Raw genomic sequence first — 16,044 nt, forward strand, 5'->3', positions numbered from 1 at the left:
TCGGAGTGGGCGGGTTTGACCTGCTGTGAACGTGAACGTCTGTTGTTTTTGTCGAATGAATGACACAAAGAGTTATTGTCTGAAACATCGCCCACATGAGAGCAGCCAGCTGAACGTACGAGGTTATAATCAGCAGCTGAAATGAAAGAATATTTCAGCCGGTGGGTTTCAACACTGGAGAATACGTCCAAATAAATAATGGACGTATCTTCCTTTAATACTGAGCGCAACAGTTTTAATCGTGTTGACTCTGAATCTTTCCCCCGTGGACAAATAAATGTCACCGATTAGTTTAAACCTGGCAACGCCTAAAACTAACCAAATATGTGCTCAATTAGATTCGAGCGGTGATGTGATGAGGTCGAGCGGCGTTCATTTAGATTAGATGAAAGTTTAATGAGTCCTGAGGAGAAGCTGAGTTGTTGCATTAGCAGAGAGGAGCAGGAGAAAGATAATAATCAAGTGAGTGATGTGTGAGAGGTGGCATTAGAATAATTATGGTGTTTGAAATAAGGGAACGTAGGTTTTAGTTCACAGGTTTGATATGTGGAAGTGTTTGTCGCTACAGACGGAGATAAATGGAAAGAAAAATAAATGAATAGATGAGCAGAGAAGCAAAACAAATGCAGTGTACCTATTTTTCCATACGCGGGGATAAAAACATGACATATCTCGAAAACTTGTTGAATATTAAATATATTACAAGAGTTACAAGTTTTATGCAGTTGTACGGTGGCCCTGAAGGTCAAAGCACAACAACATTCAGAAAACACAACATTTGATAAAGCACAAGATAATTTCAGAGTACACGTTTCAGAAAACACAACATTTAACGAAAAGTAAAACATTTCAGAAAACCAAAAATTTCAGGAAACAACAAAATTTCAGGAAACAAAAAAAATTCAGAAAACAATAAAATTTCAGGAAACACAATTTTACAAAGTTTTTTTTTTTTTTTTTTTTACAAAATTTCAGGAAACAAAAAAATTTCAGGAAACAAAAATTTCAGGAAACAATTTTAAAAAGAACTTTTTTTTTATTTTTATTTTTTCACAAAATTTCAGAAAATTCATTTCAGAAAACATCAGAATTTTAAAAATGACATTGCAGAAAACACATCGTAAATTATTATTATTTTTTTTTTAAACGCGACATCTTACATGGTACGGTGGCCCTGAGGGTCAAAACACAACATTTCAGGAAAACAACATTTCAGAAAACATGACAATGTTGTGTTTTCAGAAATGTTGTGCTTTGTGAAATGCTGTTGTGTTTTTCTAAAGTGTTGTTGTGTTTTGACCTTCAGGGCCACCGTACCATTGGCATCCCCGGGTGTTGCATTAATGCCATCTGCTCCTGCCTGTGTGAAAAGGCACGAGGCATAACTGTTCCTGAATGTAGCTGCGTGTGTGAATAGAGGAAATCACTGGAGGCCTGTGAGTAGTAGTAGTAATTAACAGGGAACAATGTGTGAAAGAGGTTTAATTAACACCTTTCACGAATCGAACTTTAGAAACAAAACCTTGTGCTTAATATTTCTTGACAAACCTGCCACAACTCCTCGTAGCTTTCTTTGTTTTGCCTGTGAACAGGGTGCTACAACCAGACACCAGCAGCTCTGTAATTACCAGAGGCTTGGATCACTGTGGCAGCGGACACTAATGAGTGTTAAATTGGCCCCTTCGTTTACCTCCGGGGGGAAGAAGCCGGAGGCTAAAGGTGATCCCTGACTGAATCAGCTCTTCACTGTGAGTTATTATGCAGAACAGACTTCAGTTTGACCTTCATCCTCTCCTCTGCTGCTGCTGCCTGGATCAGCCCTCCGGCTCAGCTTCATCTGTTTTTAGCCGTTTGCTTGACCCGATTTAACGATGGATTAGTGGCCACTAGGGGGCAGAAAAAGCATCAAAACAAACCGACTGATCGGCGATGTTCAGTGGGAAATGTTACATTTTATTACCAGAGGCTTAAAATGATCAGATTTTGAGGAAAATATGTCGTTAAACTACTTTCCGACGCCTACAAATTTAACAACATCTGGGTTCGGCTGGAAAAACATCAAGTGATTTGACTTGTTACGACAGAAGTGACTGCAAACATTTAGCTGATCTCACCTCCAGCAGCAACGTTAGCATCCATCTGGAATCAAGTTTCTGATTGTTTACTGTTTATTACCTTAATTACATATAATATAACGAAACAATAAACTCTGAGAATGTTTATTTCCTGTGTCGTAGCGTTTGCTCCGGTGCACACGGTGACTTGAGTCTTCTTATGTTACCTGTGCTGCTGTTCGTACTCAACATGCGACACATCTGAGCCGTGTGTGGTTTTAACTTGACCTCCGCTGCTTCGTCACTTCTGTCAGTCGTGAACAAAGCACATCTGGAATTGAAGCTCTAAAAAACAATGAAGAAGGCGATCAAAGCTGGCTGAGACATGACTCAGGGAAGACTTTTCTAAATGGCCAGACTGTCTGGATTCAGCCGGATTTGAGCCCTGACTTAAACGCTCTCGACTTATTTTAGAGTGAGACTGAACTTCTGTCGGATCGGCTGTTGTTTGAGGTCACGACGCCGGATTAATCGCCTGACCAATCAAATATCCAGCTGGCTGTTGGACGTCTGGCACGGCAGACATTTTTCTCGGCTGCCTGCAGATTGAGGAGCTCCACAGGCTGATTTTTCCGAATGGCTGCTGTCGAAAACGTCTGTTAGAAACTGCAGTGAGAGTATTTTTACATGTTGTGGCGAAAACTGAACTTCACCGCAGAACAGACTCCATGTTATCGTCCAAACATCAGCAGCTTTATATTATCTTAGCAGAATTGTTCAAAGTCACGCCTTCTATAAACATTGTTGAGGATGCAGCCATCTTGTTTTGTTTGAATAAACTTTATTGAATCGTAAAAGCAGGCGAGGAGATCAATCAACAAACCTGTGAGCTGGACGAGGAGGAGAGAAAGAGGAGTGAATGTGACCAAACACGGAGATGATCAAGAGTATTAATGCAGTTTATGGACATCTGAAGCAGTAAATAATATAAAACTAAAGAGGGTGAGTCGTTTTTGTTGCAGCTGTGGACGTCTCATCTTTAATGGACCTACAGGAAGTGAAGGTAAGACTCATTTTACAGCCTCACACACTCTCACTAACCGAATAAAACTTTAAATATATAGATCAGCGTCAGCAGTGTTGGTTGTTTAATGATGTAAACATCAACAGCTAACGTTAGCGAGCATCAGATCACACTGAGGGTGTCAATGTGTGTCTGTGTTTGAACTCCGGTCAACTCTGACTGAACTCAGCACTCAGCAGAGACTCTGGTCTCTTCTTCTTCTCTCCTCTCTGTAACGTTACGTTCATGAAGTAAAGCACATTCCCCCTCCAGCTCCAGTCAGCAGTCAGCACTACAGAACATAAACACCCGACAATGGAGGTCACCTCCGCGGATCACTGCTGCAGTCAGGTTGATAAAAAGCAGTGAAGATAAATCCACTTTTTAATCCCCAAAGTTTGAAAGTAATACTTTAGCTCTCCTCTCTCATTCCTTCTGGCTCTAATCCAGACACTCTAGCCATTTCTGATTAATTAAGGAGCGGCTAGAGGTACAAGTTATTTGTCATATGCAGCGGGGGTGAAAGCAAAATCCCACATCTGTGCCAGCGGAGTTAACTTCCTTCTCCTGTGTTCTGAACACAGCCTGAGCTGAAGAGCAAGTCTTTCATGAGCACAAACCCAAAGAGCTGAAGACGTCAGGGTCGGGTTGTTGGAGGTGTCGGGCTCGAAAAAGATCTGCAACAGGTGAGTTCAGCATCCGTCAGCAAAAAGGTTGCTGGTTCTACTCAGACGAGCGAGTTAACGCAACGTTCAAGATGTTGTTTGTTTGACGACTTTGGAGGATTTACTCTTTGCTTCTTATCATCCTTAATGTGTTTTCTCTGCATGCATCGACTTTATGTTGTAAAAAGTACCAAAAAGTGTCTGGTCTTAGATGTACTGTTTTAAAAGTAATTCTGGAGATAAATGTACTTTAAGTGTCAAAGGAACAAGTAACTATTACATCCTATAGTTACATTTGTCTATAGACATATCGTGGATCTAATATTCAGCATTATTCCGATTTTTATCTGATTTCCACTAAAAAAAAACCCATTTAAAAAACGTCCTTCTCTGGACCTGATGTCTGCAAAGTGAAGTATCAAAAGTACAAGTAAAAATAAAGTACATGAATATTTACAAGTCTGTACATTCAAGGCCGATGAGGCTGATTATCAGACGCCATATTGAGCGTTTCTGTGATTATCATCAGCGTTTTTTTATCTGATTGCTGATAAAATAGATTTAAAAAGCTCTACTTTGGCTCTGATGCGGCATGTAATCTGCAAAGTAACTAGTAACTAAAGTTATCTACGTATATATGGAAATGCGCTAGTAAAGTACAAGTACCTCAAAAGTGAACTTGAGTACAGTACTTGAGTAAATGTACTTAGTTACATTCCATCACTGTGTAGTGAAGGCACAGAATGAATAGTGCTGCAGTTGATTGATGGATCCTGTTTTTCCCCTCGAGGCACCTAGAAGCGAAACAGCTTTACAGTAACACCTCCGCCCTGCTGCCCTCACGCCTCTATTTCCTCCTCGGTACAGAAAATATGAAGAAGTTACTTCACCTCAAACATCTGTTTGCACAAAATAACCTACGTCTGTGTGAACAACATCTATTTACAGAACATAAGACCAGCACATCTCTGAGGCTGCAGCAGACGGTGTTGCGCTCAAGCAGACGGTGAGTATCAAATCAAACCACTGTGATCCGACTCTGCTGATTGAATCTGTGGTTCGCTGACCGTCAGCAGTGAGATCGGTTGACTTCTTGATTCTATAACGTGTTTGATGTGTTTGCGACGGCTATCGGAGCTCAACGTATCGCAGCTTGTGGAGATTTTATCATCGTTGGCATGTGGAAACTTGCACGGTTGGATAAAGAGACGCAGTGGTTACTTCAGAGGAAACTTTACAAAGTGGAAAAATCTACATCAGAAAGTGCCAACAATCTGCCAACTCATTATTTAGAGTCATTAAAGAAAAAAATTCCCAGGAAAAAGGTTTTGACAGGATAATCTTTCATCCATTTTTCATCATTTTTTTCACAAAAGAAACATTTCATTTGGTTCCAAGTAAAAAAAAGTTTGTCCACGTGTTTTGACAGATGGACCCAACTTTTTTTTTCGCACTTGGAGAAAAATTCAGGAGGAAAAATTGCCAAAAGTTTTTTTTCACTTGGTTTCACATAAAAAAAGTCCTCGTCAAATCTTTGTTTTGACGGATAAAAAAAAATAAAATCAAGGAACGTAAAGATTAAAACTTTTCTCCAGCAGCTCTCAAGTCATAAACACCTCAGGCCCCTCAGGACTTCTGCATGATTTGAATTTTAAATAGAAAGGTTGCTTTTTATTACATTTTATTTTGTGTTATTCGATGTATTTACTTAATAAAGTAACAGCCGCTCTATGGAAATAATTTACATCTCACACATGGTGACATAAAAGTGCATGTGCAGCTGTTTGCTAGCTTAGAAAGTATAAAAATACATCATTGTCGTGTTCACAGTTTGCTCTGCTGCCCCCAAGTGGCCAAAAATAGTTATCGTAGGTTTAAGTTTATGAATGAATCTCTAAATGCTGATTAAATTAAGAAATGTCTTTTTTCTTCTCAGTCGCTGCTTTTATTTTTACACTCTTGTGTTTTCATACAGAGGCAGAGAAGTGAGAACCTCCCAGTTCTCTCTTTGGGGCTTCGATTTGAGGATCTGAAACGACGTCACGCTCAACTTTCATCAAGTAGACGACTTCAGCTCAGACTTCACTTCAGTGTCAGCCGGACGGTTGTGAAGGAAAAAACACAAAAATGGAAAAAGAGCTCGTAATAAGTTTGACATCTTTCCTCCGCCTCTACAGTCGACACAGAGATCGTCTTCAGCCGAGCTTCACGCTGTCAGCTGCTCGGCTTCGTGACGATGTCTCTGAGAATATGGCGCTTCATTGCGATGTTTTTCTGAGAAAATGTCGCCTGAGAGCCTGTTAGTTTTGTGCGGAGGAGTTCTTGGTGCAGCATGTGGGGCCATTTATGGTGGAGTATCTGGGGCATTTGGGGGTGTTGGTGCAGCCGCTTACAGGGGTGCGAGTGTCAGCTTCTTCGGCTTGTTCGGCAGTGTCTTTGGCGGCGTGGTTGGCGGGGTGTTCGGTGGCACTCTTGGCAGCGGGGTCTGCACTGCAGCTGAAGCACAAGGCAGTCCAGTCAACGGCGTCGTCAGCGACGTTGCGTGGTTCACCATCGGCTTCGCAACCGGCAGTGCAATTGGTGGCACTTTTGGCGGGGCTGTCGGTGCAGCAGGCGGTGGGATGGGTGGGGCTTTTGGTGCGTTGTGCGCCACGAGGTGCGTGGCCAGTGTTGTTGGATGCATCGCTCGTTGTTATTGGGAAACCAGAGATGTGCACAGTGTAGCCAGAGAGGCCGCGGAGGCTCTGACTGCTGCTCTGACCACAATGGAGGGAACGATCGGCGACTCTCAGAGGAGATAAAAAGTCATAATAATGAGATGAAAGTCAAGATTTTGAGATAAAATGTCAATAATAAGAAAGTCAAAATAATGAGATAAAAAGTCAAGATACTGAGATAAAAAGTCATAATAATGAGATAAAAGTCAAAATAATGAGATAATAAGTCATAATAATGAGATGAAAAGTCATAATAATGAGATGAAAGTCATAATAATGAGATGAAAAGTCATAATAATGAGATGAAAGTCATGATAATATGATAATGAGATGAAAGTAATAATAATGAGATGAAAGTCAAAGTTTTGAGATGTAAAGTCCTAATAATGAGATGAAAGTCACAATTAAGAGATAAAAAGTCATACTAATGAGATGAAAAGTCATACTAATGAAATGAAAAGTCATACTAATGAGATGAAAAGTCATAATAATGAGATGAAAGTCAAAGTTTTGAGATGAAAAGTCCTAGTAATGAGATGAACGTCATACTAATGAGATGAAGGTATAATAATGAGATGAAAGTCACAATTAAGAGATAAAAAGTCATCATAATGAGATGAACGTCATACTAATGAGATGAAGGTATAATAATGAGATGAAAGTAATAATGAGATGAAAAGTCATAATAATGAGATGAAACGTCATACTAATGAGATTAAAGTCATAATAATGAGATGAAAAGTCATACTAATGAGATCAAAAGTCATAATAATGAGATGAAACGTCATACTAATGAGATTAAAGTCATAATAATGAGATGAAAAGTCATACTAATGAGATCAAAAGTCATAATAATGAGATGAAACGTCATACTAATGAGATTAAAGTCATAATAATGAGATGAAAAGTCATACTAATGAGATCAAAAGTCATAATAATGAGATGAAGCGTCATACTAATGAGATTAAAGTCATAATAATGAGATGAAAGTCACAATTAAGAGATAAAAAGTCATTATAATGAGATGAAAGTCACAATAACGAGATAAACAGTCCAAATTGTGTGATGAAATGAAATTATGAGATCAAAAGTGTTGATTATGAAATATACAAAGTCACAACTGTTATGTAAACAGTCATAATCATTAAATAAAAAGTACCAAGATCTGCATCACTATCTGACAAATATAGAAGTTTATATAATGGAGCGAGCAGCAAACACATTCACCACTCTGAAGTTCTGATCAAGCGATTAAAACACTCTCTCTCCGCAGTGTTTTTCAAGTTTTTAAAAATATTTTCAAAAATATGATACTTTGGCTCTTAACGTCAGCAGTTAACGTTTGTGGAAACCACAGACGCGTCCGAGGTTGACCAATGTACCAAACGTAGCACATCACGTTCACTTTACAGGCTCATGAGCTGACTTTCGTCCAACAAAGTTGCTGAACAGCCGACAGCAATCGTCGAATCAAGACCGGATGCTTTTTAAGAAGGACCGTCTCCGTCTGTGATTGTGACCAAAACAAATTGTGTAACCGTATTGTTCAGATTGTACAATAAATATTCAGCTTCTCGTGCAGTTAAGTGTTGAGTTGTCCTTTTTCTACATCAACAGTTAATAACAGTGTTTTGTTGTGATAAATACAGCACACAGAGGCCGACTGTATCTTCAATATTAAAATATCACCAGAATGCAGAAAAACACATCCATCATTCATTTATTTATCCCTAAAAACATGTTGAAAATCCACTTTTTTATGGCTATTTTCTGCATTTTAATTAGATGAATGCCTCATTTGCATATTCACACATATAACATTTGGGAACCTGTCAATCAAAAAACACTCAATGTCAGTGCTCAGCTGTGGAGGTTTCATGGTGATAGTGGAAACATTTTTACCCTTTTCACCATTTTTTGACTAAAATGTCTGAAATTTCACGATACTTACAGTATTTAAATTTTTTTCCTCAGACTGAGCCTGAAATCTCCCCCAGCAGCACTTACACACACTAAACCTTTCAGTTTGACTCTTAACCATATCCTGAAGGGATTTACAGAGGGGTTTGTTCATATATCATTCATGATTTATGTAATATTTTATTCCTAAAAACATGTCATGTTTTTTGATTTATGGAGCGATAAAAGAAGATATATCCAAACTTCCCTCAGTTTAAACCTTTAACTTTAATGTATCACCAGAATTTTGGACCTGGCTTCATCCAGTGTTTCCACTTCTGTTATTTTCTGATCTGGAAATGCAAATTATTTCATTTTAAGCCAGATAAAATGCCTCATTTGCATATTTAAACATACAATATCTTTAAACTTGTGATACAAAGTGAATTATCCTAATGTCAGTGATCAACTGGAGAAGTTTGACGGCGATATCTGTCCAAGTTTTCACCCTCTGTGCAATTGTCTTGTCAAATGTCTGTAATTTAATAATACAGATCTTTAAAGGCCGCTGAGCCAGAAATCTGCACTTCAGCCGCTCTTACACATCAAACTTTACACTTTTACTCCTGTTTGTATTCTGAATGTTTCTGCAGCGAGGTATGTTCATCTATCGTTCAAGATTTAATCATAAAAACTCGCAGGAAATGTGTTTTTTATGGCTTATTTTCTGATTTTTGGAGTTTTAAAAGAGAGATATCTAAAATTCCCTCTGCAGAACATTTGACTTTAATGAACCTGACTTTATCCAACGTTTAGATTCCTGCAAGTTGCTGCATTTTAATTAGATGAACACCTCATTTCCATATTTAACCATTAAATATCAGAAAACTTGCAATGCAAAAAATACTGGTCTTAATGTGAGTGATCAGCTGGAGAAGCTTCATGTTGATGTTGTGTGAATCCTCAGTGATAGCTCATGTTTTGTACACCAGTGTTGGCAGTCGGACAGTAAACACTCTCAGCTCGGTCTGTGCTGGTTGAACCGGGGTAATTGACCACATGAGAGGAGGCTTCTCGAGGTTTTTCTCCTGAGAGCTGCTGTCGGTCGTATTTATTTATTTTTTAAATCTCTGATCGATTTAAAGATCTGCAGAGAGCAAAAGGTCACGAGCAGGGGGACGCTCCGTTTTGCTGCCACAGTTCATAAACTCTCTGAAAGAGGAAAAGTTCACCGGCGATGGTTTTTAAACTTTGTTAACGGTGTTTTAGAAAAAACTGCCTCTCAGATATGAAGCACCGTCTTCCTCTTTCATTACAGTCGTTATTTTAGTATCTTTACGAGGGTTTCCTCCTGAGATTCCTCCTCTTTTCTGCAACTTTCCTTTTGTCTGAAACTTGACGGTTGAAATGTTGAAAATGTTCCACACTTCACACTCGCCTGCCTCCTTCACTGGAAGCAAAAAGCGCTGTTTTATTCTCCTTTCGACAAACCGTCTGTATTTACAACGCAAATTAATTCTGCAGAGTTGGAGGTTGTTCTGACAGATGGTCGTTTAAAACACAAACAGGATTTTAATTGTCTCCCTTCAGAAGACAAAAGAAACATTTTGACCTGTTGTCGTCACAATTGTTGTTTGACCGATCGTTTTTTGTCCAAATCAGCTGAAATGTTTTAGTTACATAAACCAACGTCTGAATTTCAAAGATCCTGCTCACATTTATATTGATGAAGTAGTATTATAAGAATAAAGTAACATCATGAGAAATAAGGTCATAATTTTACAAGAAAAGTATTTTTTTATGACAATCTTTTAATTTTATGGGATATTTTTAACATTGCTATAAAATTAGGCTGTAAATCCACGTTACAGGACAATACATGTTATTTCCAATTAATGACACATCTTATAAAATTAGGCAGCTTTGGGAGAAAATTCTGAGAGTTTGAAAATAAAGTTGTAATATTTTGAGAACAACAATAACACAAGAGGGTTTTTTTGGACGAATTCGTCATATTTTGAGATAAAGTCGTGATTGTTTGAGGAAAAATATCTGGCAACTATAAACAGCCAGAATAATGTTGAAATACATGAGAAGTAAAAACAAAACAAAGATTTATACATTTTCAGGAGAATAAACAATGACAGAAGCTCTGAGGGGGAAGTGAAGACATTTATTTTTCTGGTGATCCATTTTCTAAAAAAAAAAAATGTAGGAGAAAAAAAAATATGTGAAACCAAAAAATTCACACATAAAAGTGAAAAATTCCTCCTCAGTGTTTTTTCCTCCTGAATTTTTTATTCACACATGAAAAATACTTTTTTTTCTGAACATTTTTTCCCAGATGTTTTCACAGATGGTAGAAAATAAGGAACTTAAACTTGAAGATTATTTTGGCAACACTTTTTTCCCCGTCAGTTCTGAAGTCATAAATAACAACATGAATTTAGACTCAGAAAATAAACAACCAGAAAGTAATAAAGTCCTCACTTGTCCCTTCAGGGCTTCCGTAGGTCAGTTTATTAACACTTTGTCTAATGACCAAACACCTGCAAAACTAATGACATTCCCATCATCCTCAGCACTACTTTGTATTTAGTGCTAATTAGCAGATGTTAGCATCTTAACATGTTGACCATTACACCTGCTACACGTTAGCATTTAGCTCAAAAAGGCTCATGAGAGGCGTGAACACAAACTCACGGACACGAGACCACAAACGGTATAAAACGTTTTATTTGTTGAAATGCAGAAGTAAAGCAGAAGTTCCTCGCTCTTACACTTCAGTATTAAAAATAATTTAAATATATTACAAATCTTCAGCCTAAATCTCTGAGAGCTGCTTGAAGACGGAGACGGACTGTTTGATTAATATTCTATTTCAAATTAAACCAATTAAAAAAATCACATGTGGAGCATTTTTTTTTTTTAAGAAACTATCAAAATGATTTATGACGTTGTGTCCATCAGAGTTCATCAGCGAAGCCTCTGAAGAGTCACGTCGAGCTGAGGCTGCGATATCTGAGCAGCGTTAATGAAGCACAGATCAGCTGAGTGGCTCCTTCTTTAATCTCGTCGTCTTAACGAGCTCAGAGGACGTCCAGTGTCATCAGCATCGAGTGCGGCTAAAACACACTCTTTTTGATTTTTTGATTACTCGAATCACAGAACGTTTTTCTACAATCATCAGGTTTTTTTTACTTCATTCAGTTTGTGTCGGAGATTTAGACTCTGGTCTGTCTCAGAAACGTGCAGCTTCGCCTCAGTGATCTTCAATGTGCACGAGAGAGGAAGACGATGTCACAGTGAGTTAAATATCTGATCTTTGTGCCTTTTAAAGCGTTGACTCTGGTCTGTGGCTCCTCAGAGCGAGATGTCCGAGGACACGTGCAGCTGTTGTCCTGGTTTCCACTTGGCGCTGCGCCGGCCGCCGTCCGCCCGTCTGTACGGCTGATTCCTTAAATCTGAGGACGAACAGACACTCTGATGAACGACCCGGTGATGTTTTATTATAAACATTTTAATTTTAATGTACCGTAGCCAAAAGAATCTGGACATTCTTGTGTACATTGTTCACTTTCAGGCCTTTTAAGCCTAATTACTTCACTTTCTTGATCTTTTTCAAGGATTTTTAGGGTGATGATGTCATAAAATACGACGAAAGACATTCAAAAACTTCAACAAGGAGCTTCTAAACTCAAAGAAAGAAGGTATTTGTAACAGCCCGAGTAAAAGTGAATCACATCAGACAGACAGTTTCAAATGAGCTGGAAAAGAAGTCGACGTCTCAGGAGAAACTGAGCGTCACAGAGCGTAAAGACTGTAAAACTGCATCCAAAATACTCCTTCACGTGCAGACAGTGTGAGAATATGCAGTGTAATATTACGTGTATACACTGTAGTTGTTGTACCAGAATATGTTTCAGTCTCAGCCTGTAATATGACTTTAAACGTGCACATGTGATTCCCCCTCGAAGATAAAGGTGTAAATGTTGAATATGCTTTAAAGGTGAACAGACAGAGAGGAGCAGCTGGTTAGAAACGGACACGGAGGGATTTTAAGACGTCACCTCGTCGATGAAGACGGAGTCGCAGAACAGACGAGAGGAGCGTTTGGCAGAACGAGCCGTGAAGGGCACGGACTTTAGAGCTGAAGACACCAGAGAGGGATGGGAAGAGAGGAGGGACAAACAAGAGAAAGAAGCAAGGACGGATTACAAGTGAGTGAAGCCTTCAAAGAAAAGAGGGAAAAAAGCTGAAGATCCTGAAAGAGGAAACGTGGTGAAATGTTTAGCAGAATGAGATCAGCTGCAGTTTGAAAAAGAAAAAGGTGTCCATGCTAAGCTAGGCTAACACTGAGCAGTGCGGTTGTGGAGTGTGTCGAGCACCTGTGATGATGTCCTCGATGGCTCCGTCCTTCCCCTCCCTCACCAGAGGAGACACCTGCCTCTTCTTCAGCTCTGCGATCAGATCCATCTGAGGCAGCCTGGACGGCACCGACGCCTGAAACAGCAACCCAGTTTCAAAGGATCAGCGAGGTCTTCACAGCTTTTGCGTTTTCCTCTCATGATTAATGTTGGAGTCGGTTTTATTTTCCTCAGCTCAGAGTGTTTTACAGTCGGAGCTGAGTGAGACAAACTCTGCTGTGGTTCAGACGGCGAGAAATACGAGCAGTCACACTATCAGACAGGTTGTAAACAAACCTGCAGCTGCGCTCGCCTGATTTGTTACGGCCTCACTCAGAGTGTGTGTGTGTGTGTGTGTGTGTGTTTTACATGTATGCAAAGCTTGTGGTTCCTTGTTGGTGAGTGTTCGGCGTGGCTCTTTGTTTACAGCCGCCTCGGACGGGGCCACACTTTGCTTATAAAATCTGAGGCGTTACCTTCTCGGTGACTTCGCGTTTGGGTGGAGTTGACGGCGCGTCACAGTTCAGGTCGTGTTGTTTCTTCCTCTGCTCGTTCTCCTGCTCAGCTTGCTGTCGGAGGAAAGAAGCATTTGAACTTATCTCCATCTGAAGGTCGGATGATACGGACTGATCCGGCCGGAGGTTTACAGTAAAATCTGTTTCTCGTTATCAGTGAAGCGGCTATCTGCGACAGAAGTCGATAAAAGCGAGCGTTATCTGACCTTGTAGGCCTTGATGAACCGCACGAACACAGGGAAGAACATGGAGGGCGGAGTGGTTTTTGAGTTCTCTCCAAAGTACTCCACAGCAGAGTCGTACGCGTCCTGAAAGACAGAAAAGAAAATGTGTTCATGTTCGACAGCTGTCCAGAACATCTCATGCGATTACGGTTTATTTTGCGTCATTTAAAGTCGACCTGGGCAGTTTTTCCGTCGGCGATGAGGGACTGAAGCAGCTCCGTGTTTCTGCTGATGAACGTCTTGAGGACAGGATTGTCTGTTTCCACGCTGAACTCCCTCTTCGTCACCTCCATCCCTCGCTCCAGAGAGCGCACGTCCTGCAGGATGCTGTCCAGAGAGACTGCAACACGAACACAACAGAGCTAAAATAAATAATTTCTTGGGGCTCACTCTTGTTTAAACTGGGGGAAGAAGAAGTCGTGCAGCTTCAATCTACAGCTGCTGCACCTCAACGCCGTCACTGTTCATGAGCTCACCCAGCGCCGCTTTATCCAGGAAGTGCAGCTCCGAGTAGAAGGACTGGACCTCGGGGTATTTCTCCTGGATGATGCTGACGATGAAGTGCAGCAACGTCTGCTTACGGTCCGTAGATTTGGTGTCCAGCAGCTTCGGAAACGAGACGAAATGGTGACATTTGTCGTATTACAGAGAAAAGCACTGACACGTTTCAGAGTTTTCATTGTTTTTACTCACCAGATCTAAACTCTGCAGGCGGAAGCCGTACGCTGCTCCTCGCTTGCTGCTGTTCATGTAGTTTCCAAACGCTAAGATGATCTTCACATCAGAAACACAGACACTTTATCGACACATCATAAACAGATAGCTCCCATCAAGCGATCGGACTGGTTGTTAGACGTTGTTTAATAACCGTATAAAACAGTGATGACGTCTAATCCCGACTTGTTTCTGTCGTATCCAGGCGACACAGTAAGACAATTACATTTCACGATTTCGATGCTACAAAAAGGAAACGTTAAAGATCAGGACTATAAAGACTTTATGAACATCTGAACGTGTCTGTATAACTTTTATTGCCATACTTTGTAACCGTTTCATAAAAGCAATAGCTCGGTCCAGGCCGTGATATATGGTGATTATATCACAGCCTGTCGCTGGTTATTTCTTAAGTAGATCTGCTGTTTGCATCATGCGAAGAGACGAGTGCCGCACACATGAACTTAAAGTAAGTTCAGCTTCACGGACAGAGATTTGTTGTTCTTCATTACATTCGGTCCAAATCGTCCGGCTGCAGAAGACTGCAGGTCCTCAGATCACGATCATATATTCTGCTCTCGCCCGTTATTAAGTTAATTCTCGCAGGACGTTCATAAAAAAAACGCTCCTGGTGGACATTTAAATTGGACACCCCGTACTTCAGGTCCTCCACTCATACGCCAATAAAAAGAGTTGGAAGAGAACAATTACATTTTAAATTTGAAATAAGAAATTTGTCTCTTTTCTGTCCAGCAAAAAAGTTTCCTCCTCAATAGTTTTTCTAATTTTTATATCCACCGAACGTCACTAGCGAGGACTTTATCAGTTTTATAGGACGTGGAAATCATGTAGAGAGCGATAAAACATGAAATGTCTCAGCCTCTTGATGTTTAGTTTAATCTAATATTAAATACAAACAGTTAGTTTAGCAGTTTGCAGCCCAGATTCATGCTTAATACACGGAAAAGTGTTTCCAGGTGACGAGTAACAGTGTTAAACATATCATTTTGATTTTTCAGCATTATAATACGGTTATTACGAAGTCTGACGTATATAAAAGATTACTTTTTTTTATTACTAAATAGTTTTGACTCGTATCTATCTTTGTTTTTGGCGCATTACCCAGAAATACCAACTGTTACAACTGTTACTCTCTATCCCGTTAGCTTGTTTTCACTGAGCTGTGATGGAAAGTGTTTACATTATTTTCTACGAGACACTATGGTCATAATTTTAAACATAAATAAATAATCTGAATAAAAAGGTGATATTACCCTGAAAAAAATCTGTTAGTCTCATGCTCACCACGGCTTTAAATAAAGGTCAAATACTAGTTTTAAATAAGAAGTTGAAATTGAATGCCATTTCTACCAAACTGAACTCTAACACAGAGTTAATGTCTCTGCACTCAGGATCCTGTTTAAAAGGTTATTCAACTTCAAGACTTTGCAATTAACATCCTACTGTGTAATTTAACAGACGACTCCCACACACAGAGACGTGATATCAGGGTCGGTTATAAAAGTGAAACATGACTCAAACATCAGCTGCCGTCCGTAATAAATGTTTCTGAACTCACCTCCAGGATTTTCCTCAGCTTGCTGGAAGATTTGATCGACATCGAGGCGGCGATGAGGGCGTTCGTTTGCTGCCAGGAAGAGATGAGATTACAGAGATGATTGTTTGTTTGTGTAAAACAGCAGATTACAACAGTCTGCCGCGATTAACTTACTGTCAGTCTCTGGGTTTAAATGTATTAAAGTTAAAACTGTGACAGTCTCAGCCAA

The 16,044-nt window shown here is 39.7% G+C and overlaps 1 protein-coding gene across 3 annotated transcripts in view; it reads right to left on the bottom strand.

The window, feature by feature from the left end:
* Nucleotides 1-11,116: 11,116 nt before the first annotated feature.
* fmnl1b (formin-like 1b) overlaps nt 11,117-16,044 on the bottom strand; it is a 53,797-nt gene continuing 48,869 nt past the window's right edge. For 2 of the 3 annotated variants that reach the window (XM_084342293.1, XM_084342291.1), the window contains 8 exons: nt 15,837-15,905; nt 14,237-14,317; nt 14,020-14,149; nt 13,720-13,883; nt 13,526-13,627; nt 13,281-13,373; nt 12,787-12,901; nt 11,117-11,862 (listed from right to left, as the gene is read on the bottom strand). In XM_084342293.1, coding sequence (XP_084198419.1) covers nt 11,762-11,862; nt 12,787-12,901; nt 13,281-13,373; nt 13,526-13,627; nt 13,720-13,883; nt 14,020-14,149; nt 14,237-14,317; nt 15,837-15,905 — 855 coding nt within the window. In that variant the 3' untranslated portion in view covers nt 11,117-11,761. Of the gene's footprint in view, nt 11,863-12,468; nt 12,549-12,786; nt 12,902-13,280; nt 13,374-13,525; nt 13,628-13,719; nt 13,884-14,019; nt 14,150-14,236; nt 14,318-15,836; nt 15,906-16,044 lie in introns of all 3 variants that reach the window. The other variant, XM_084342292.1, reaches the window with a different exon arrangement.

The sequence above is a fragment of the Pagrus pagrus genome, assembly GCF_965226575.1.
Source record: "Pagrus pagrus genome assembly, chromosome: 21".
NCBI lineage: Eukaryota > Metazoa > Chordata > Actinopteri > Spariformes > Sparidae > Pagrus > Pagrus pagrus.